This window comes from Anopheles ziemanni, chromosome 2 (genome assembly GCF_943734765.1).
Source record: "Anopheles ziemanni chromosome 2, idAnoZiCoDA_A2_x.2, whole genome shotgun sequence".
NCBI classification, from domain to species: domain Eukaryota; kingdom Metazoa; phylum Arthropoda; class Insecta; order Diptera; family Culicidae; genus Anopheles; species Anopheles ziemanni.
In genome coordinates this window covers 36976261-36996839 of record NC_080705.1, presented here as the reverse complement: position 1 = coordinate 36996839, position 20579 = coordinate 36976261, and the positions used below count along the sequence as shown (strand labels likewise).

At 45.0% G+C, this 20579-nt stretch overlaps 7 protein-coding genes across 7 annotated transcripts; 3 read left to right on the top strand and 4 right to left on the bottom strand.

The window, feature by feature from the left end:
• Nucleotides 1-4351: 4351 nt before the first annotated feature.
• LOC131281903 (glucose-6-phosphatase 2) lies at nucleotides 4352-5739 on the bottom strand. Its single transcript, XM_058311267.1, has 6 exons — nucleotides 5678-5739; nucleotides 5434-5598; nucleotides 5178-5363; nucleotides 4828-5122; nucleotides 4638-4753; nucleotides 4352-4571 (listed from the first exon to the last, which is right to left on the bottom strand). Exons 1-6 carry the CDS (start codon nucleotides 5737-5739, stop codon nucleotides 4352-4354), a joined length of 1044 nt encoding a protein of 347 aa, XP_058167250.1.
• A 912-nt stretch (nucleotides 5740-6651) lies between these two features.
• On the top strand, nucleotides 6652-11060 carry LOC131293510 (histone-lysine N-methyltransferase eggless). The gene is made up of 8 exons (XM_058321587.1): nucleotides 6652-6832; nucleotides 7167-7534; nucleotides 7597-7726; nucleotides 7805-7948; nucleotides 8031-8326; nucleotides 8393-10451; nucleotides 10590-10711; nucleotides 10810-11060. The coding sequence occupies exons 1-8, from the start codon at nucleotides 6652-6654 to the stop codon at nucleotides 11014-11016; spliced, it is 3507 nt and encodes a 1168-aa protein (XP_058177570.1). The 3' UTR covers nucleotides 11017-11060.
• Nucleotides 11061-11378: 318 nt separating this feature from the next.
• On the bottom strand, nucleotides 11379-12750 carry LOC131294904 (MTRF1L release factor glutamine methyltransferase). Its single transcript, XM_058322957.1, has 2 exons — nucleotides 12036-12750; nucleotides 11379-11961 (listed from the first exon to the last, which is right to left on the bottom strand). Exons 1-2 carry the CDS (start codon nucleotides 12579-12581, stop codon nucleotides 11500-11502), a joined length of 1008 nt encoding a protein of 335 aa, XP_058178940.1. The 5' UTR covers nucleotides 12582-12750; the 3' UTR covers nucleotides 11379-11499.
• Nucleotides 12751-13024: 274 nt separating this feature from the next.
• On the top strand, nucleotides 13025-13719 carry LOC131281283 (protein C10). The gene has a single exon (XM_058310559.1). The coding sequence runs from the start codon at nucleotides 13086-13088 to the stop codon at nucleotides 13434-13436; it is 351 nt and encodes a 116-aa protein (XP_058166542.1). The 5' UTR covers nucleotides 13025-13085; the 3' UTR covers nucleotides 13437-13719.
• A 1073-nt stretch (nucleotides 13720-14792) lies between these two features.
• On the bottom strand, nucleotides 14793-16934 carry LOC131287001 (FAS-associated factor 2). The gene is made up of 3 exons (XM_058316018.1): nucleotides 16807-16934; nucleotides 15113-16745; nucleotides 14793-15043 (listed from the first exon to the last, which is right to left on the bottom strand). The coding sequence occupies exons 2-3, from the start codon at nucleotides 16259-16261 to the stop codon at nucleotides 14861-14863; spliced, it is 1332 nt and encodes a 443-aa protein (XP_058172001.1). The 5' UTR covers nucleotides 16262-16745; nucleotides 16807-16934; the 3' UTR covers nucleotides 14793-14860.
• A 970-nt stretch (nucleotides 16935-17904) lies between these two features.
• Nucleotides 17905-19105, top strand: LOC131289474 (mannose-P-dolichol utilization defect 1 protein homolog). The gene is made up of 2 exons (XM_058318744.1): nucleotides 17905-18063; nucleotides 18157-19105. Exons 1-2 carry the CDS (start codon nucleotides 17976-17978, stop codon nucleotides 18837-18839), a joined length of 771 nt encoding a protein of 256 aa, XP_058174727.1. The 5' UTR covers nucleotides 17905-17975; the 3' UTR covers nucleotides 18840-19105.
• A 28-nt stretch (nucleotides 19106-19133) lies between these two features.
• On the bottom strand, nucleotides 19134-19798 carry LOC131293509 (inosine triphosphate pyrophosphatase). The gene is made up of 2 exons (XM_058321586.1): nucleotides 19539-19798; nucleotides 19134-19462 (listed from the first exon to the last, which is right to left on the bottom strand). The coding sequence occupies exons 1-2, from the start codon at nucleotides 19774-19776 to the stop codon at nucleotides 19134-19136; spliced, it is 567 nt and encodes a 188-aa protein (XP_058177569.1). The 5' UTR covers nucleotides 19777-19798.
• Nucleotides 19799-20579: the final 781 nt, after the last annotated feature.

Sequence of the window (20579 nt, the reverse complement as noted above, 5' to 3'; positions counted from 1 at the left end):
GTCACTGCTTTGCTATTACGTCCCTCCCTTAGTCTTACGTCATGTCTAAGTTGGCTTCGTGAAAAGGAGTGGGGTACTTTTATCAAATCCTGATGTAGAAAACGTGTTGTATCCTATGCGCAACACGTTGATAAATGATTCCCAATCGCGCAATCCGGTGCTGCCCTTAAGAATACGTGCGGGTGTCTCCCTAGTGTTTGTTCATTTCCATATCTTTCTTTTCCAGCGAACAAGACCAATCGGAATCCTTTCTATTGATCGAAGTCCCTCCGAGCGATCATTGTCACCTTTGAGCATGTAAAGTCACTTACAGCGCGATACCTAATTTATGAGTGACCTAACAATGGACAAATTTATTGTTGTACATTTAAAATGTATCTGGCAGTTCGGAGTTCTGTTTAAAGACCGTGTGGTTCGGGGCGCATGTCAGATTCACATTCCCGTCAGTAACATGAGATTATTTATAGGCACTACTGCTGGGAAAGAAAAATGAATTAGTGCAATAAATATAGGCAAATAGATCCAACACACGATAATCTCGATTCTGTGCATTTTCTTCTCTTCCTTGCCATGCTTTTTTCCCAGATTTGCGTCAGCGTACTAGTGTGCAATCGAACGCATAGTACCATATTTCCTCATAGCTAAAAACGATCAAGTAGCTTAGGATTTCTCTAGCTGAAAAGTGGGAAACGATACCAGCGCTCCCATTTGCGTAATTTACAGTTATTGTTCGCAGCTCAACGGGAAGCCGAAGAAATTAGAAGCGAGACGTGGCCTTTTCATACGCTCAAATATCAATTAGGCTTTCGCTTTTACATTGCTACTAATATGATAATGCACGGCAGTCGGTATTTGCATACAGGAGCGTATTAAATCACCGGCGAGTCCTAACGATGCATGTAACTGGATCGAACGAGACAAAAAAAATCCCTGCCGCCATTATGAGCGCTCGGAATTAAAGGCGCCGCGTTCGCCGCCCCGCAACGACACGAGTTCGCCAACCTGCTCCGAGGTGCCCATCGACATGGTGCACCGTGCCCGGCCGAGATTTCCAGCGCATGGCTTGTAACGGTTCCAACCGGTGTCCGGAAGCCCCCGAAGGAGACCCACCACGCCGTCATAAATATCACCCGATTAGCGCAATCTTTCATTCCGGTAAAATATTTCACCACCACTAAGTGACATAATTAGTGAGATAAATAAATCGTAGATCGTTTTGAAACACCACACTCCGGTGCGCATATGCGAGGTGCGGGACTAGGGGGCTTCTGTAGACCTCAAAGCACACGCATTTGATTTCAGCGAGACGGTGGAGGCGGATGATGCGGTCAACTAAGCTGTTGAAATGGACATAAAGGAGCAGAAAGTAGCGTGTGCGTCGAGTGGTACACTACCCACCTACCTCAAAGCACCTTTCCTGGGGTGCGCACCTGCTTCACTTTCGCAACTGGCCAATAAACGACAAGAGAACAAGCAAAAAGGTGCACGATACGATCACGCGTTCTCAAAACACACAGCCTCCAACGCGTTGCACGGAGGCATATGGACTGACAAGCAGCTGTCAGATTTCCAACTACTAAAATAGTGCAACGCCTACTGCTAGGCTTGACTAACCTCAAGTTGGCACTGCTGGTCGGTAGACTGTTTTGGAAGGAGTCACAATTTGAACAGTGTTCAACAATTTCCTTGATAGAATTCAAGGTGGGTTCTAAGGGATAGTAATCACTTTGGATAGAATCGTTCTTTATGATGGCCCATTCGTGACATGCCCGGCAGAATTGATTGATATATGAGTACGTATCCAGGCCCTCGAAGGGTCGCACTTCTATTGTTAGAGTATATTTCAGTCATTTTTGAAAATGATTTAACAATTTTAACGGGTTTTTTTTATCGACACAAGTTATCCGGTGAAGCAGCGAGCAAACAAGAACAGTTACAATGCCGCAATCGGTGGCACCGGATGGCTAGGGACCAATTTATCAAGCCCGTTTGCACAATGTTTCAGTGACATACGTGTAATTTTATTATCCCACTATTTACTACCCGTTAACCCCGCAGTAGCCAGCCGCCCGCTATCTATAATTGAGATATAAAACTATACAATTGCCCGATAATCAATAATCGAAACGCGAAAGCCGAGATAATCTCCGGCGTCACGGTGGCACTCGTTGTGTGGCGCAATCTCTTTGTGTGCGTTTGCCCGCTCCTTGTCTCAAGCGCTTCCATCCGAAAGCAACCGGACTACCATGCGAGGAAAAAATCAACCTGCCACCGTAATGTCTAAGCACTCCGAGCGATACCTGCTCGCAGACCTTCACCGACCAATGTAGAATGTGCCGAACGAAACCGGCGCGGGCCAAACCCAGGGCCAGGAAGGATGTTTATTACGCAGTGTGCTGATTAGATTTATTTTTATGGTCAGTAATTAAGTGTCCCTGCACACCTTAGACCGCGGTTGCTTCCCCGAGCGTTAACCGGCCCGGCGTGTCGCCCTGTCGCCGGTATTTATTCGTTTCTTCCGATTTCCTGATGGCCCCGCCCTGCCAGGGAGGAGTTGTCGCGCGTTGTAAGGAGATTCTAGGCAGTGTCGTTTGGAAGGAGATAACATTTGTGTCTCTGTGACCGTTTTTCAATGAAATTCTATATACTGAATATTGTAGCTTTAGGAACACGTACTTCCCTGCCCACCAAAAAGCCACAACGCACGAATCGGCGCTCTTATGTGATCACTGATCCAGCAGGTCGACTAACATTGGCATTGATTTTATTTATGACCACTCAGGTAACTACCGCAAGCAAAAGCGGCGGGAGCGCTGCAATCGTCGGATTACGCGCCCATTTACCGCGACACTCGATCCTGGGCAGTGGTGGACAAGGGTTTGCCGGACAGCTCGCACCTCACCCCACACTGGGCCGGTTCTGACGCAAGCCCGGACGAGTGCAAATACACTCCCTACTCTCGCGTACACACTCCTCCGGCTCCTACCGGAACCGATCGTGGACTAGTTCATCGAATTGCGGGCGGAGGAAAAGGGGGAAAAACGTTAAAACCATTAGAAACGCGCGTCTTGCTTGTCTTCGCCCATTGAACCGCTCGGCTACTTCTTTTGGACACGCCAGATGGTTTGTCCGTCTCACCGTCGGGGTATACAGGGCAACCTTATATATTTTCCCGAATGGCGAGTGACGCTGGTTAGACGATGTTGATCCACGGAAATCCTCTGGCGTACCTTGACGCAAGTGCTTTATGCAGTACGAAGCCTGCACCAGTCGACAAGGGTAGAACGGGTTCGTTTCAAATATTGGTGCAAATTACGTGAACCCCCTACGGGCTGCCAGTTCACCGCCTAAATGCGTCCGAACTCCATTCACTCTGGGACACGGTTGGAGCATGCCTGTTCAAATCCAACCACTGCAACCATGTCATGTTCAAGGTTTTCTCAACTAGTTCCAAGCAAGTGTTCTTTCCTGTATCACTTTCAACAGATTCGGTGTCGCTTCCTCCGGTGAATGAAGCAAGCAGATCTCGACAGGAATCGAACACGCTATCAGGAAAAGAGCAAAAAAATGACCAAGCATTCGCAACCATGCGGAAGTAGCAGGTGTGGTTAAAGCCCGAAAATAAGACAAGGTGTTGTGCTAAGAAACATAAGAACCAGTTTAATATTAAAGTCTTGTAGAAATCTTCGACACGACATCACATCCATTTGTTAGGACCTGATACCTGACTGGGTGAGTGATTCAAAATGTTCCATGAACCTCTTTACTATCCGTTAACATAGCAGAAAAAGGATTTACAGTGCTGAGATTAATTATCTCTACAGAATGGCTTACACCATTTGAGTGGCGATGAGTGGTATTAGGAACGAACATTAATTTATATATAATTTCAATATTATGTGATATTGGAATGTTTACGACCCTGTTTTCACAAGCGTCATTTCGAGATTTTAATAAAAAATCAGAACATGTTTAACAGTTTTGGGCAAGAGAACAAACCATAGATTCCATAGGGCTGCGTTTAATGCTCCACTAATATCATTTGCTAATTCTCTATTTTGAGCAGGCATTTCGTGTGTTTGTGCGAGGCAATCTTAAGTAGTAAGTAGGTTGATTTGTTGTAAGGTTTGCGAGTTTGCTAGTTGCACAGGAGAAAGATGTATTGATGCTGCGATTTCTATGCGTTTGTGTGATATGTGATAATGGGTCCAGAGAAGATCGCACTGGTTAATCAGTTGGTTCGACCCTAGAATATACTAATAACCGAGCGTGATGGCTACTCAGAGAAGCGACGTAACAATTGCCGGAAGATATCACCGCTTGGATAGTTTTTGGTGTAACGTTCTGCTTTTCAGTTAGTTTTCGATTTACGAGACACCCGAATTTCCTGACCCGCCAGAGCCGGCACCCAGCGCAGAAAGCCATAAGTGAATATAAAATTAACGACTAAGCTGTATAAGTAGTAAATCACAACCCCGTAGTAACGTGGCGTATTGTCCAGTGCTATCCATTGGAATGCCAACATCGCCATCACCATAGGAATGCTGAGCTTCATATTAAGCGGTTTGGCCCTACAACGATAGTTGATGCATGAAAGTTAATTTTCAAATCTTCGTATGACAAAACTCAACACTTACTTTTGAACAGGTCCAACCATAGCGAAAGCCAGTAAAGCGCCAGTCAGTCGAATAATGCTGAACACCAATGTAGTTGTCGGTTTCAGGTAGAAAGGATCATCGCACCACTTGAAGGCCTAGGTAATCAAGAAACCGAGACGTAATATGATCTAATTTTGTTTAAATTGTGGCCGTCTCATGTTGCACTGACCATTTTAACAGCCCACTGGGGATCAATTCCCATAAGCTTTTGTATCCAGTAGAGTCCCAGCAGTATCAAACAGATGAGCACGACGAATCCGACTCTCTTCTTGCCCGACTGCTTCACAATGTACTTTTCTAGTCGGTGCGAAAGACACACCTTACTCATGCCTATACCAAGGATCACGCCGAAGATACATTGATGCAAAAAATGGCAACCAAAGTACATCCGCGAGACCGATATAAAGAATAGCGTAGTGTAGTAGGCGATACGCAGCATTATGATTGGGACTCTTCCATATTTTCTGCAATGAACAATAGCCGTTGAGTGAAAGGACAAATTTAACCGCTTTTAATTACCTTAAATATTCCTCTAGCACCGAGAATATCACAAACAGATAGGTCGTGGAGGTCATCAGATGACCGGACGGATTTCCCGGGCTTGGTTCACAAGTTAACTCATTTTGGTAGATTTTGGGACGGTTCAGGGATGTGAATTCTTTCGTTTCGTTCAGCCACCAGAAGGGTCGATCTTCTGCAAGCACCCTACAACAAGAAATAACATTATAAATAAACAGCACATAGAAAAAAAGCTAAATTTGGCGTCATTGTTTACCATTTAGCAAATGTGTTAGCATACTCTGTTAGCAGCACACTAAGCAGCAGCTTCGAGTAGAGCGTTGTACTGAGACCAGCGACGAGCGGAATCACGGTGAGAAACAGTATTTTCGGATCGAATGCCCTGGTGACACCGGCCAGAAATTCTTCGTAGCGAGAGAACCTAAAAGTAAACCATGTCCTCTTTTAAAACCGGCACGCCGAAGAACGTACAGGTACTAGAACGGTCGATTCTTACTTACACATCCTGGACGTACAGAATTTGGTAGATCTCAACCCTCAATAACGAATCGAACAGTTTCATAACTAAAGTAAACAACCAGCTGAGATATGCAAACAATTTGATTCATATACGACTATTCTAACAACTAATTTACCCTGGAATGTAGCTAGCTGCGATGTACAAGTGCAGATGTAACGAAGAAACAACACGAAGATCGTTGTTGACTAAAATGTTTGCCTATCTAGTCACTTTCGTGGTAACGGTTACGGGAATATGGAAAAGAAAGAGAAACAATAGTACGGAAAATTGTCTGTGCCAGTACAGATACCGGAAGACAACGTTGTGGTAAAATAACTAGAGAGCTAGGATTAAGGAGAACCGTCATTTGACACTGAAAAATCAATATTTAATTGGGTTATTTTATTCTGCGCATGCTTCGCACTAGGTTTTAAACATTTCTTCAGTTATCGGATCTACTGAGCAAAGTTGATTTGTGAGGCACAAAAAAAACAATCTGTCGGTTTGGTGGTCCGTTAGAATATTGTACCGCTTTAATCTTTGTGAAAATTTCTTTGAATATGCAAACGAACAATTATCGAGAAAATCAGTTTGAATTCGAAAAAATCAGTGTGGTGTGAATACGTTTATACTGTAACTTTCACTATTCACAATCGATTTCAAACTATGATCAACCTAGTTTAACAATGCCCTTTCGACTACGCTGCAGTATAAACGAATGCCGACCCCAACAATAATCTGTCATTGATGTCAAGTGCCGGTTATTTTAGTTTCTTTTACAAACAATCAAAGAAGCGCTTGAAAAGTACCGTCTTGTTGTGAATCTCTCTGAAAATTCATGATCTCTAAAAAACTACAAATAATATCTGTTTAAGTTGGGAGAAAACGGCTGTAGGTTTAGCTCTGACATCGGTAAGTAAGAATATTTGAATGTGGTAGTGAATTCCGCACTCGGAAACTATCATTTTCCTAGCAATGGATTCCGGCGCCACAAGTTCCGCTGTTTCTAGCAGTGGAGAGAAAACTGTGTCCAGTGAGGATATTGCACAGACTTTGGAAGACGTAATACAGGATCCATCAGACTCGAAGGATATGGAGACCAGTATTTCACTCCAGACCAATGATACAGTCGAGCTAGCGATGGTTGCGACTACAGGTGATGATGAAAATGTTTTGGGGGGAAAGTGTTTCAATATGTGCATTAAGGCGTCAGACAGCATATCCTAATATTAGCAGATTTGTGCAATCAAATCCTATGTTTTATCCGTCATAATTTGTACTGTTATCCTTTTGTTTGTAGCGATTAAACCTTTCACGCCCGAAGACCATATTGAAACATATTTCCTCATCTAAACATCGTATGGATAAATTCTTTTCTCGCTACTGTCTTAGGTTTTTTTCTTATATTTTCTTAACTTCCATGCCATCCGGTTTTTGCAATCTCATAATCTTAACGACAACTATTTATTTCGAATTTCGTCCACCCAAAGATGTTATTTCAACTACCTGTAAAGATCCGGAAAGCGTGGAAATGTGTGATGCTCAAGTACCAGATATCGAACAGCCAGCAATGGAAAGTGGCATAGAAGGAGAAATTAAAGTCGTCGAAGCATCAAACATGCCGGCCTCGGAAAACCTGCATGAGCATTGTACGATGCAGGAATCAATCGAACCGATGGAGACAGACGATGCGCAAAACAGCGCTCATGCCAAATGTAGTAATCCAGTATGCGACAGCATGTCACGAGAAATGTTGCTGGCTCCATTGTTTGCATTGAACGTCTACGAAATTCGAAGGAAGAAAAAGCCGATGTTCATGTGCAGACCATGTTTCGACGTGGCTATTCACCAATTTGAGGTAGGGTATTTAAAATCATCAATGGATCCCGTGTCTAGCAAACATTTCGTTCTTTCCCACAGATCCAGGCAAGTTTACTGGCCGATGGGCGGCCGTTGTACTCAATAGACGTGCCCCGTCTCAATGAGCTGGTGGAAATTTGTGACAGCAGCGATGAAGAAACTGAATCGCAGTCGGATGGTGAACAAAATGGTTGGTCTAAATTTTTTTACATAGAGAAACATATAATAATTGTGAGTATTTATCCGTATTTTGATCCGTTTCAATTAGGCACGGCATTACCGGCGGATATTGTAGCACTAGTTGAGGCAGAACTAGCGGATGTTTTACAGTCGTCATTCAAAAAATACAATTTGGAGCAGCAAATCGAATGGTCCTTGGCAATGAATAACAAGAAGCTTTGTCGCCTAGAAGGTTTGCAACTCAGCACGTTCTCATCTTTTGGACAGGTTTAATTTTTTAATGTTCCTTTTTGTTTTCGTTTTTCAACCAACAGAAGAGTTTCAGAAATTTTCTTCAGAAGCAGCAGCTTTACGTAAAGGTTTTGATACGATTCAAAATACAATGACCGCCTGTGTCAATATTGTTGAAACCAAGTTGCCAGAAATTAACATCGTCGATGTAGATCAATTTTCCAAGCTACACATATCGACCCATGGTCACAAACCTGGAACCACAGGTGAAGTGGAGAGGAAACCAATTCAAGTCAACAATATCTACTTCGGTCTCCAGGGCTCGCTAATGGGCAGCTGGATGGAATGTAAGGTCGTCCAGGAAGTGTTGGATGTAACGGTACGTTTTCTCTCGGAGAAATGTTTGTATAGTCAACTGTAAGTTACATTCGTAACCGTATTCCAGACGAACGAGAAGAAGGGATACCTGGTGCAGTTTCTAAAGGGAGAAGGAACACGGGTGGTACTCAGCGCAAAACAGCTGGCCTACAGCACCTCAACAAGTATTAAAATACCCCAGGGTAATAGGATCATCGCGAAAACTTGCCGAAGGGAGGAGGATTTAGACGTAGAGCATGATGAAACCGCCTTCTACGCGGGTTTTGTAGCGGAATCGCTCCATCAGTACAACGCACATCGGTACCTGGTCATTTTTGACAACGGCAGGACATGCTACGCCCAATCCTGGAACGTGCGGTTGGTCTGCGAACAGTCGGAGCACGTCTGGGAGGACATGGATCCGCATGTGCAGGAGTTCGTGCGCGATTACATGAACGACTACAAACTGTACCGCCCGATGGTGCAGGTGCGGAAGGACCAGCGGCTGATGACGGAACGGGGTGGAAAGTGGCGCCGGACGGTCGTGCTCGAGGTCGATTGCAGCTTGGTAAAGCTTTTGTACACCGAGTTGAACAAAGTGGAATGGATGTTCCGTGGCTCGAAACGGCTCGGACCAATGTACAAAGGGCGAAAGAGAGACTGGCAGCAAATTTCGAAGTTCCAAAAACGTAACATTCCCTCCATCGAGTATATTACCATCGATGATGATGATGAAGATGAGGATGCCGGTGATGATGCCATGGAGAATGCCGCAAATAATGTCCAAAACACGGGAGCGGAAAGCGATGTTGGTAAATCACCTACCGTTGTTCCAACATCGCCCGTTGCCTCACCAGCGAAAGGTGGAGGTGTTGGAGTTGATTCACCACCGGACAGCAAAGCTGGTCTCGCACACTTGACCAGCGTCCTTACGCCAGGGGTTTCGGGAAAGAAGGACGTACCTGGAACTGGACGAATGCCTGCTAGAACACCGCATAAACCGATCATGATGAACAAGAACATTATCTATTGTGACGATCGACCGCAGGGGAAGACGTACATGTACACGACGAAAAACTACCGCGGCCCGGATAAGTACCTTCCCCACGAGTGCAATCCAAAATGTTTGTTCCCGCTAACGTTCGACCTAAAGACGTACAATCTGCTCGCGCGGCCCCTCATCTGCGGCTGGGAACGGCAAATTTGCAAAGCACCCGGCAAGCGGTCGAAAGCGGTCGTGTACCGTGCCCCGTGTGGTCGCCGGTTGCGCTACATCTACGAGCTGCATTCCTACCTTCGCATGACGAAGTCGGACTTGAACGTGGAACACTTTGACTTCGATCCGGAGATTCGTGCACTCGCGACGTTCAAAGCACTCAATCCCATTTTCGAACTGCGCGACCTGTCGTGCGGCAAAGAGCAGATGCCGGTTTCGTGCGTGAACTGCTTCGACGACACGAAGCCCCCGCCGTGTGAATACTCCGCCCAGCGCATTCCGACGGAGGGGGTATTTTTGAACCTGGACGAAGGCTTCCTCTCCTGTTGCGACTGCGAGGACGACTGCTTCGACAAGAATCGCTGCCAGTGCTGGCAGCTGACGGTCCAGGGCGCCCTGGCCAACAACGTGACCACGGACGTGGAAAACATCGGTTACGTCTACAAGCGCCTGGATGATGTGCTGCGGAGCGGCATCTTCGAGTGCAATTCGCGCTGCAGGTGCAAGGTGAACGAGTGTCTGAACCGGGTCGTGCAGCATCCACTGCAGACGAAGCTGCAGGTGTTCAAGACGAGCGACCGGGGCTGGGGCATTCGCAGCCTGAACGACATCCCGAACGGGAGCTTCGTCTGCATCTACGCCGGCTTGCTGCTGACGGAGGAGGCCAGCAACTTGATTTGCAAACAGGACCCAACGGGCGATGAGTACTTTGCCGAGCTGGACTACATCGAAACGGTCGAGCACGAAAAGGAGGGCTACGAGAGTGACGCGCTCGAAACGTCCGATTCCGATTCGGAGACCGAATCCGAACCGGAGACGTTCTTCAACACCAAAACCAAGAGCAGACCATCGCCCAGGGCCGTCAACACGCGTTCCACGTCGAAAAAGAATAAATCGGGCCACGTTAAGGACAACAAAAAGTCAGGAGCAGGTGAGAAACAGGAGAAATCGTGCATTGCTAACGGGAGTTTCCTCTTAGAAGATTTATTTATTATTGCTTTTCTGTAAATGCGTTAGTGCTGTGAACGCTTTCACTAAGATAGATTGCTGTTTTTCTACTTCGAAACAGGTCGGGAAGCTAAATCACCCGTCTCTTCTAAGCCCAAACGACTTCGTCAACTTTACGGTAAACACGAACAAATTTATGTTATGGACGCTAAAAAAACTGGGAATTTGGGACGCTACTTTAATGTAAGTATACGCGACATTTCCAACATTCGGAGTAGTTTGGCTTACTATCACTATTTTCTTAACTTTGTTTTTGTGTGTGTTTTTTTCTCTAACGCCAGCACTCCTGTGTGCCAAATCTGGTGGTGCAGAACGTGTTTGTCGATACGCACGATCCCCGCTTTCCTTGGGTGGCTTTCTTCGCCAAAGCCAATATTAAGGCGGGCGAGGAGCTCACTTGGAATTATGCCTACGACGTGGGTTCCGTGCCGGGTAAGGTTCTGTTTTGCAATTGCGGTGCACGGGAGTGTCGCAAACGGATACTGTAGGCTACTACGTGGATATAATTTTGAAAAATAAACGTATGAACTCAAGCACACGTGTTTCGAGTGTTTCATTTGCTCGCAGCTATTAAAGAATATTCTACAGTCCTGTTCAATTTATAGTTTAATAGTCAATTTAAAGCTTATAAAACATGCTTTTCCGAAAGATCATGCTTCTTTACAAAATCGGATACCATTCCGCAACGTCGTTATTCCACCCATTTCCTTCACCCATCATGACGACCATTAAACTAAAGTTAGTACTCTATCGCCCAAACCGGAGATTTGATTTCATTCCATCTAGCACTGCGGATACTAAACGGAGAGCTTGCTTTAAAGCAGACATGCGAAATTTAATATAATGACTAAAACAATAAAAATAGGGTTTTCTATTTTGAATTTATGTAATTCCCTAGTAGATGGTTGGATAATACGGTATACTTATGCGACCACGTCGTCAACGTTGCTAGCACATCAAAAACGTACCATTCATAGTTTAACAATCTCAACGAAACGGTCCTTGTGAAACAGATCCTTGTAAGATGCTAGAAAGCGAAGTCCCATCAACTCGCCGTGCTTGGTGAGAAACTTTTCAATCACCGGCGGATGTGTGCTGTCCACCTCGAGCCACAGCACACCGTCCTTAGCCAGATGCTTGCCGGCTACGCGAAGAATCGCCTTTATCACAGTCAAACCATCGTTACCACCGTCCAAGGCGCGCAGATCTTCATAGATTTTAACCTCCGGATCGAGTGTTGGTATGAGCACCGATGGAACGTACGGTGGGTTGCTAACGATCATGTCGAATTTCTGCCCGGCCAGCGCATCCGGCAGATCGTCGATCACTTTGTGCCGGAATATTCGAAGCCGGTCCATCAAACCAGTCGCGTTAGCATTCTCTTGTGTCAGCTCACACGCCAAGCGGCTCTGGTCAATTGCTATCGCGGATGCCTTGTTGGAATTGAAAAGTATTGATATTTTTAACCATAGACAGTCGAGTGGATGAAGGTATGAAAGGCGCTTACCTTTGGAGCATGTTTCAAGATGGAAAGGCTTATGGCACCGGTACCACAACCGATCTCCAGAAAGGACGATTCCCTCCCGGTGTCCATCTGCTGCAGGATCAGTTCAACCAACTCCTCCGTTTCGGGGCGTGGTATAAACACTGGTGGAGCCATCTTAAGGGTTAGATCACGAAAATCCCACTCACGGATGATGTACTGGATGGGCATGCGGGCAAGGCGGCACTCGCACAGTTCTTCGATTTTACTCATTTGCATTTCGTTAAGCGACGAGTTCTGATGCTTGCCTACATCACCCGGACCGGCCAATTGCAGCACGTGCGCTATGATGTTCGTAATGGACGTTTCGGGTTCGGGTATGTTTTCGGATTCGAAACGCTTTATCCACTTTTCTTGGGCCGTCTGCACCGTTGCTGGCAGGGCAGAGTGCGCCGCAACGGGACCCGTGCTTCCACTGTAGGGCACCACTGTGGGTTCCAGCAGGCGTACCGGGAGCCGGGAAAATAACGACACGCCTAAACGCGCTGCAGCACGTGACGACAACAGCATCGTGGAGAGTGCACTCTAGTTGATTGATTAAAACACTGTGCAGCTAAATCGAAACGGGTGCAAACTTCTTCCTGCAACAAACAACGTGAGCTGCATCATGCAATCGATCCGGGTCAACAATTCGCAATATTTTGCAAGCAACTCAACTGACAGCAAGGCTGTCAATGAAGCCGAGTTGCCAAATAGCTATTTTAAAACCCGTTAGTCTTAGTGTACGGAAAGATAAGAATAAGGTTGAAATGGATTGCAAATGTAACTTCAATTTTAATTCAAAATTTGCAACCCAACAAAAGAACAATTTTAGCTTTTGAGTGGATTTAGAAAAATTGTTTCAGTGTTTGCCTTGGGTTAGTTTCGCTTTCCCTGGCAACACGGCTCCTGCGTTGACATTAATTTTTCAAAAAGGATAAACAAACCCCTTTTGTAAAGAAATTCAAAACAAAACACGCCATCCGTGCACCAGTTTCATACGTAGCGAAAACGCCCATATTTACCAGCATCGCCATGGCCTATCTATCGAATTTCAACGCCGAGACGGGTAAAACCATTCTGGTGGACATACTGAAAACGGTGAACCAAAGTGAAAACTCAAAAAAGCTGGCCGAAGCGAAGGCAAACTCTGGCAAGGAGATGATCAAAATGATGCAGTACGTGTTTCCACTGGTGATGCAGATCCAGATCGGCGTCATAAAGGACTACGGATTCCCGGGCAATCGGGAAGGGTTGGTGCAGTTCGAACAAATCATTCGCGAGTTCGAACGCGAAGATGTTGATATTGCTCGGCTGCGTGCCCAAATACGGTCGATCTATCTACCTCCGATAAACATCAACAGTACGAACGATGTGCTGATATAGGCTGCTGTGGGAGGGCTACCGGGGATTTCTGATATTATATATTAAGGGTTGCATTTAAGACTGAGTATGATTTGCACGTGAAGGAGACAATGATCAAACCGCTTCGGAACGGTATGCCAGGGAAAGCTTCCGATGGCCCACAACGAAACAAGCAACTGCCAGTGTAAACAATAGTGAAACAGGAAAAGCCTGTTCGTCAAACAAACAATAATAAGTATTCGTAGTCGGTCTAAGTATATATAAAACTTGCTTCGTTTCATTAACATTTCTATCGCTTCAAAAAACCTTCCGTATATTACAAATGAATTTATTTACGCCTACTCGATAAAATAAAGTGATTCTTTTTGTATCAACATTCAGAGTGTATTTTTATTTCCAGAGAAATTCTTACAACAACGCAGCCGAGTTCCATTAAAAATTCAAATAAGTAGATAGTTTTTATTCAAGCACTTCCATAGTATATTACAGTTCACTTCTTTCTACCATTATATTTTCCTCAACTCACAAAAGTGACGACTATCTCCTCAAATAGTGATAACCAAAGTGTCGATCTACATCGGATTCGTTAAGAAAGGCAAATGTAATAATAACGAAACAAAATAATCGAAGTAATTCTATGCATCAATTCGCCGCTGCCTTTCCGCATGTGTGGTGGACAAGCAGAGGACGAGAACAGACGGTCCTCACATTTCACTGCTGACTTATTCGTTTTGTGAACAACCGAATGTACAACTCATAGTAGTATCATCTTCAAATGATTATAGTAAGTATTCACAAGTACTTTGATTTGGTATTAAACATCCTTTTCTTTACCAACGGCCGTTTACAACAAGTTTAGTTTTATGTTTTTCGCGAAATTCATTCACCAACCACGTCCTTCCCAAGGGTCGGTCTTATTCTCCTTCTCTGTGACTGATAATGGTACAACTCCACTATGTAATAGTGCAAGCGTTTCTTTTTCACGGTTTGGGATCTAAATTAAACAAAATTCTCAAAAGATAGTTCTATCCGGTCTGCTACCCGGTCATTTTAAAAACTCGATCGAAAAGGTAATAAAACCAAAGTCCTACATTGCGTGCCATCCTTCAGCACGATCCATCATATCGCTCAGCTTATCACATACCCGGTAGTGATGTGGTTCGTTGACCTTTTTATTGTGCCAAAATGGCAATGGTTGAAAGTTGCCGCTACAAGCGTTGGCCGCAACGAACGAAAATTGGGGAGCAATCTTTAATACTCCCGGTGGTCAGGCGTTTAGCCTAGCAAAGGCGCGATAACTGAAATGGTGCGCTGAATAAACTGTTGTTGCGCTCTCGTTGTGTTCTTCCACGCTCGTTTTGGAACAGTGAGAAGTTTGTTTGACTCAAACCGTTTTAAACAAAAATTTTAGAATGATACAGTTTTGTGCCTTCCTTTCTTCCACATTACGCCTCCAGATCGGCAACGAAGAGAACCTCACGATTTTTAAGACCCGATTGGAGTAGGGTTAGACCTGGTTCGGCACCGGGGGCACGGGCCGTGCACTGTAGCACACGCTTGGGGAAGTTTGTCGTTACTTCGAATGAGTCCGGGGCATCCGGATGGCAGAAGATAAAATTGTAAATATCCTAAAACGTACAAAAAGCAAATGTAAAAAAAACTCAACTACATAATAAAGGATGCGCTAGAATACTTACGTTCATAGTATTGGTATTGTGAAATCGTCTTTCTAACCGTAAGCCACTAGGAAGCTTGAAAACTATGCTGATCGTATCCGGCGCACCTGCTTCAGGCTCGGAAGGCACTTGCTCGGCCAGCTCCAGCTTTAACTGTTCGATGTCCTCTTTGCGCTGCTGCTCGGCGAGCTGTTCGGCCTCAATCGCGGCCTGGATGCGCAGTGCTTCCTCGCGCTCCTGTTGCTTCCGGCGCTGCTTCTCCTGGTCCGCCTGCAGCGACCGCTGGTATGCCTCGTCCTGCTGTTGCCGGAGCGTCTGCGTGAGGTCTCGCTCGAGCCGGTCCTGTCGGGCCTGATTAAGCCACACCTCGTTATCATTCACCACGGTTTCCATCCGCCGGATGAGCTCCTCCGGGCTGCAGTCGCCCTCCAGTCGGCCCATTATGATCATCTTGTTCGCTCGCATTCCTATGATGAGCAGCGTGGGATGCGTGTGAACACTGACCGAGTTCGCCACCCGTTTACCCTCGTGCGAGGCCATATCGCACGCCCAAAACAGCATACGCCGGTTGACGAACTCGATCACCTGTGGATCCGCAAGGGCCCCACGGCAGAAGGCGCCCGCCTCGGACGTCGCCTCGGAATGCAGATAGACTAGCAGAAAGCGAAGTTCGTTCTTGGCGTCGCTTAGCGCCTGCGAGTACGTGCCCTGGTAAAACACCGGATGCTCCGGGTACTTCTCGTTGTACGTCTGTATGAACTTCAGCACGTCGCCGAGCGGATCGGCCGGAATGCTCTCCTGGTCGCGAAACAGCCCGACGATGGTGGTCACGATCGACGAGAACGCACTGTACCAGATATTGACCATGTAGTTGAATACGTACCCTATGAATCCGCCGATGCCGCTCGGGGCCGGTGTGTTATTAGCGCGGACGCTCGCAAATACATGCTGCAGGAATCGATCGTTTACAACGGCGGGGGCACGGGACTCGGTCGCGTACGCCGAGGGACGTCCCTCGCGTATGTTTAAATGCTCCTGGAATGCCACCTCCAAGTCCCATTGGTGCCGTATCAGTATGTCCCGGCACACATTCATATCGTCCAGTCCGGTGATGTCCTGGAACTGTAGGATCTTTTCCGTCTGCTCGTTCGACAAACCGTCGTTATCCATGATGATGCCACTTGTCGCGAGGCGACGATTCGACGAATGATTATCGGTCCGCACCTGTTCACCGACGCCAGCTGCGCTAGTAAGAGCAACCGAGTGATAAGGGAACTGTTGTCGCCACGGTTATTTTTCTTTTCTTACTGTCTCGTACTAAGTCGCTTCCGCGTAGAAATTTCTCCTCAATTATAGAGCAATGCGTTGTGATGTTCTCGATTTCTATGCGAGATTCATATGTGCCGCTTCGTATCTTCCCGTCGAATCTAACCCCCTAATCAGGGGAATTCCGGGACGGCGAGTTTTGTAACTCCTCTGTTCCTTACGTAACTGGGTTATTCCTTGTTCTGGTTTTTGTCTACGATTCTTCGGGAGTTGTTTCTTGTTCAAGAAAGTTTCATCACCCTACCTTACACGGCAGTGGTAGATTTGTAGCAACCTGACCGCTTGTCTTGAGTGAAATCGGAGCACCCTTCCTGCAATGACTGCTAAACTGACCATACAATAATAGCGGTACAATTTATCTTTTCAAATAATGCTCGTAGCTAATTTACCTCTCGATGGTGCGATTTCCCAGTATCTGGCGATAAATATTCTGCACAACAAAACAACTGAACAGGCGAAGAAAGTACGATATTTCTGAGGTGGAATGGATCGCTTTTTCTTTCTCATTTGACATAAGGTTCACGGTTGTTGCAACGAAACACTTTAAAAGGTTAGGTCGTGCTGTATTTTGAAGTAAACGCTCTGAAAGTCGAGATGTGTGGTCGGAGTTGGATTTGTTTATTTGTAATTATGATTTGTTTGTAATTATGATCTATGAACGAATGAGACTTAGGCTGGTCTTAGGCTCTGACGCGTTAGATTTTAACGGACAATATTTTTTGTGTCGTACGATAAAATCAAAATAGCTTGATTTTTTCGGATGATTGTATCCAATTTAATCTATTAACAAATAGAATTTTGTACACCCTGGACCTCAATTTCATTTTTTCACAAAGAAAAAAAATGAACAAAAAACCTTTAACTTTCTTAGAATTTTAGAAATAACAGAAAAATTGAAGAATCTGTCGTCCAACGAAAAAATTGGGGGATTTAAGCACTGACACCAGGCTTAACTCGATCGTTTCGAGCTGCCACGTCAAAGTAGTCGAATCTTTAGCAGGATCCCGCTCGGCGATTTCGAGCAACCGTCCTAAAAACGTCCTAAAATGAAACAAACATCGAGCAGTTTTGTATGGGAAGTAGAACAAGGTTGAACGACTGCTCGAAAACGTACTGCATGTTTTTCACCCCCATACAAAAAAGTAGAACGTTTGTTAGTAGGATGATATTTCGAGCTGTCTAGCGGGGTTTGATTGATGATTGACAGCTAGAATCGATTGGTTTAATTCGATCCGATTTAAATCCGTGCTGATGCTGGTAATAATTACATTGACTTGCCCTCGTGTCTGAATCGAGCTATATTAAATTCAAGTAGATTCGGAAGTCTGAATCAAATCGAGTCCCTAACAAATCAAATCTGATTCCAATTCCAAACGAATCAACTCTGATCCGAATCCGTTAAATCGGAGTCAATCCTTTAGAATCCGTTAAGGGATCAAGTCTTTGGATCTTCCGAATCCTGATTCTGCCAACACTACTGCCAACACCAACTTGGTCAAACCCATTAAAAAGGTTGAAAAGTGTGTTAAGCGGGGATTGTTGTAACAAAAATACTAAAATGGTGGATTACGGGAAACAGTTTATGTTGTATCTGATGGATGAGAAGTGCTACGATAAATACTTCATCGACTTTGACCTCCTCGATGGTGGGTATCCTTAATACGTAGTCTTATCGCCGAAGGATTATTGGTATTTGGTGATTCGTGCAATTAATGCCGGCTGCGTTGTTACATCCGTAGGTGACTGCTTTCGTGCCCTGCTCAGCAAAGGGCTCGGACTAGGAATTATCGCCGGGTCGGTGCTCGTGAAGGTGCCTCAGATAACCAAAATCCTCGCGAACAAATCAGCTCGCGGCATCAGCCTGTTCAGCGTCTGCCTGGATCTGTTTGCCATCACGATTCATATGGCGTACAGCTTCGTTAACGGATTTCCATTCAGTGCCTGGGGAGATACGGCATTCCTTGCCCTGCAGACGGCTATCATTGCTATGCTGGTGCTATTTTACGGTGGATCGTCGGCACGATCGGTTGTCTTTGCCATCGGGTACTCGGGGCTAGTTTACGTGCTGCTTGGTGGCTTGACACCGCTTAATTACCTACTGATTGCGCAAGGATTCAACGTACCCATCTTGCTGCTCGGAAAGCTATCGCAAGCTTTTGCCAACTATCGCAACGGAAGCACTGGACAGTTGTCTGCGGTGACGTGCTTCATGCTGCTCGCTGGATCATTGGCACGCATTTTCACCTCGATTCAGGAGACCGGCGATCAAATGATGATCATTACGTATGGCTCGTCGTCTTTCGCCAATTTGGTGATTGCGCTGCAAGTGTTGTACTACTGGAATTCGGACAAGCAGAAGAAATCGTCCTCGTCGAAGGAAGCCGCAAAGAAGCCGAAGGCCAAAAGCAAGAAGACCGACTAAGGTCTCCGAACATGGATGGAACAATACTCCTGTATGGCATGCACGTTTGTCAATTTCTATATTCTAATGCATTAGCGAATTGTTGTCGTTTCGTGGGGCGGACCTTTAAAGTGACTAGCGCGTATGTTTCAAGTTAAAAGAAGGGAAAACCAAACATTCACTCTGAAAGACTTTTTAAATGACAAAAATCTCCGATGGAGATCACTTGTACTAGTGAAGAAAATAGACGATACGTAGTAAAATAAATAATCAATGATGCGTTAGAACAGTTGTGCGTGTTTCCTTTATCTGTTTTTATGCGTTGTCTTTCGAGAAATATTCTCTAAGTTTATCTAATGCACGGAATCGATGCGAGATCTCGTTCTTCTTTTCCTTCGGCAACTCGGCGTACGTTTGCTCGAAACCTTTGGGCTGGAAGATCGGATCCCAGCCAAAGTCACGTGATCCCCGGGGATAAACTATATCTCCATCTGTACGGCCCTGAAACAGTATAACTTCGCCATCCGGTTCGCTGGCGTACGCGAAGGTACACACCGCTTGGGCCGATTTGTCTTCCCATCCTTCGAGCAGCTTATGCAATCCTTCGGGGCCGAGTTTATCGAGGAACCATTTGATGTAGGGTCCTGGTTGGAAGGAAAACATTCGACCGTTACAGATCGGTAAATAAACTTGGTTTTACAACACTTCCACATCTCTCACCTGGAAGTCCTTTCAGTGCGTTGAAGCACAAACATGTGTCCTCCACCATCACCGGTCCTTTCACCTGGCGTGCCGCTTCCAGGCATTTTCGCTTGCAGATGTCATCGATTTCACCCTGCAGTTCTGGCAAGTCCAGTTTCACGGCAATGATTTCCCGGGAAAACCGTGACCCGAGTATTGCCCGCACTTCCTCGAGTTTTTTCGCATTTCCAGTAACGAACGAAATCGGCCGCGACATCGATACAACGTGTTTGTTTTGTTGTTCTTAGAGTTGTGTAACTCAGATTCAGATTCATGAATCTGAATGAATCTTTTCACAAAACTAATGAATTTGAATCATTAGGCAAAAGATTTTTTAATCTTTAGAGATTATTTATTCGCAAAAAAGGTTCGCAAATTTCTAAAGATAAAATCCCAAAGTTTCATGAATAATTCTGAATGATGTTTCCACAATAGATTCATGTAAAAGAATCTCGCCGAAAGATTCATGAAACCCAACTCTAGTTGTTATGGAAGACAGTGTTGCCAGACGGAATGAAAACTTGAGGATAGTGGCAGTTGAACGATTCAAACAAAAAAGTTGCTAAACACGTGTTAATTGTTTTAAAAAACTTGAAAATCATGAAAAAATTTAAAAATTAAATAAGTTGTGTCGAACACTAACTGAAAATTGAAAATAAAAAGTGATTCATTTCTAAAAGTAATCCAATCACGATACGTTCGTTAACATTTAATTGCTTGTTTTAATCATATTTAAATGTTAAAACACTTAAACAGCAAATAGAAAAAAGCGTACTTCATTGCTTTAAAATAATAAGTTTTGCTACAAGAAAATCCATGAATATGTTATAATATATCGAATTATTTTAAAACTACACAGGTTTGCTTGAAGTTTGTTGGAAAAAATATACTTAAGAAATCACCACCATACACCAAGTATACAGTATCAGAAGTACTTCCACTGATTTCTCTAGCCAGTTTTCTTTGCATGAAAAACTTATCAACGTAGAAGATAACGGCAAGTTGATAACCTCGGCTCTT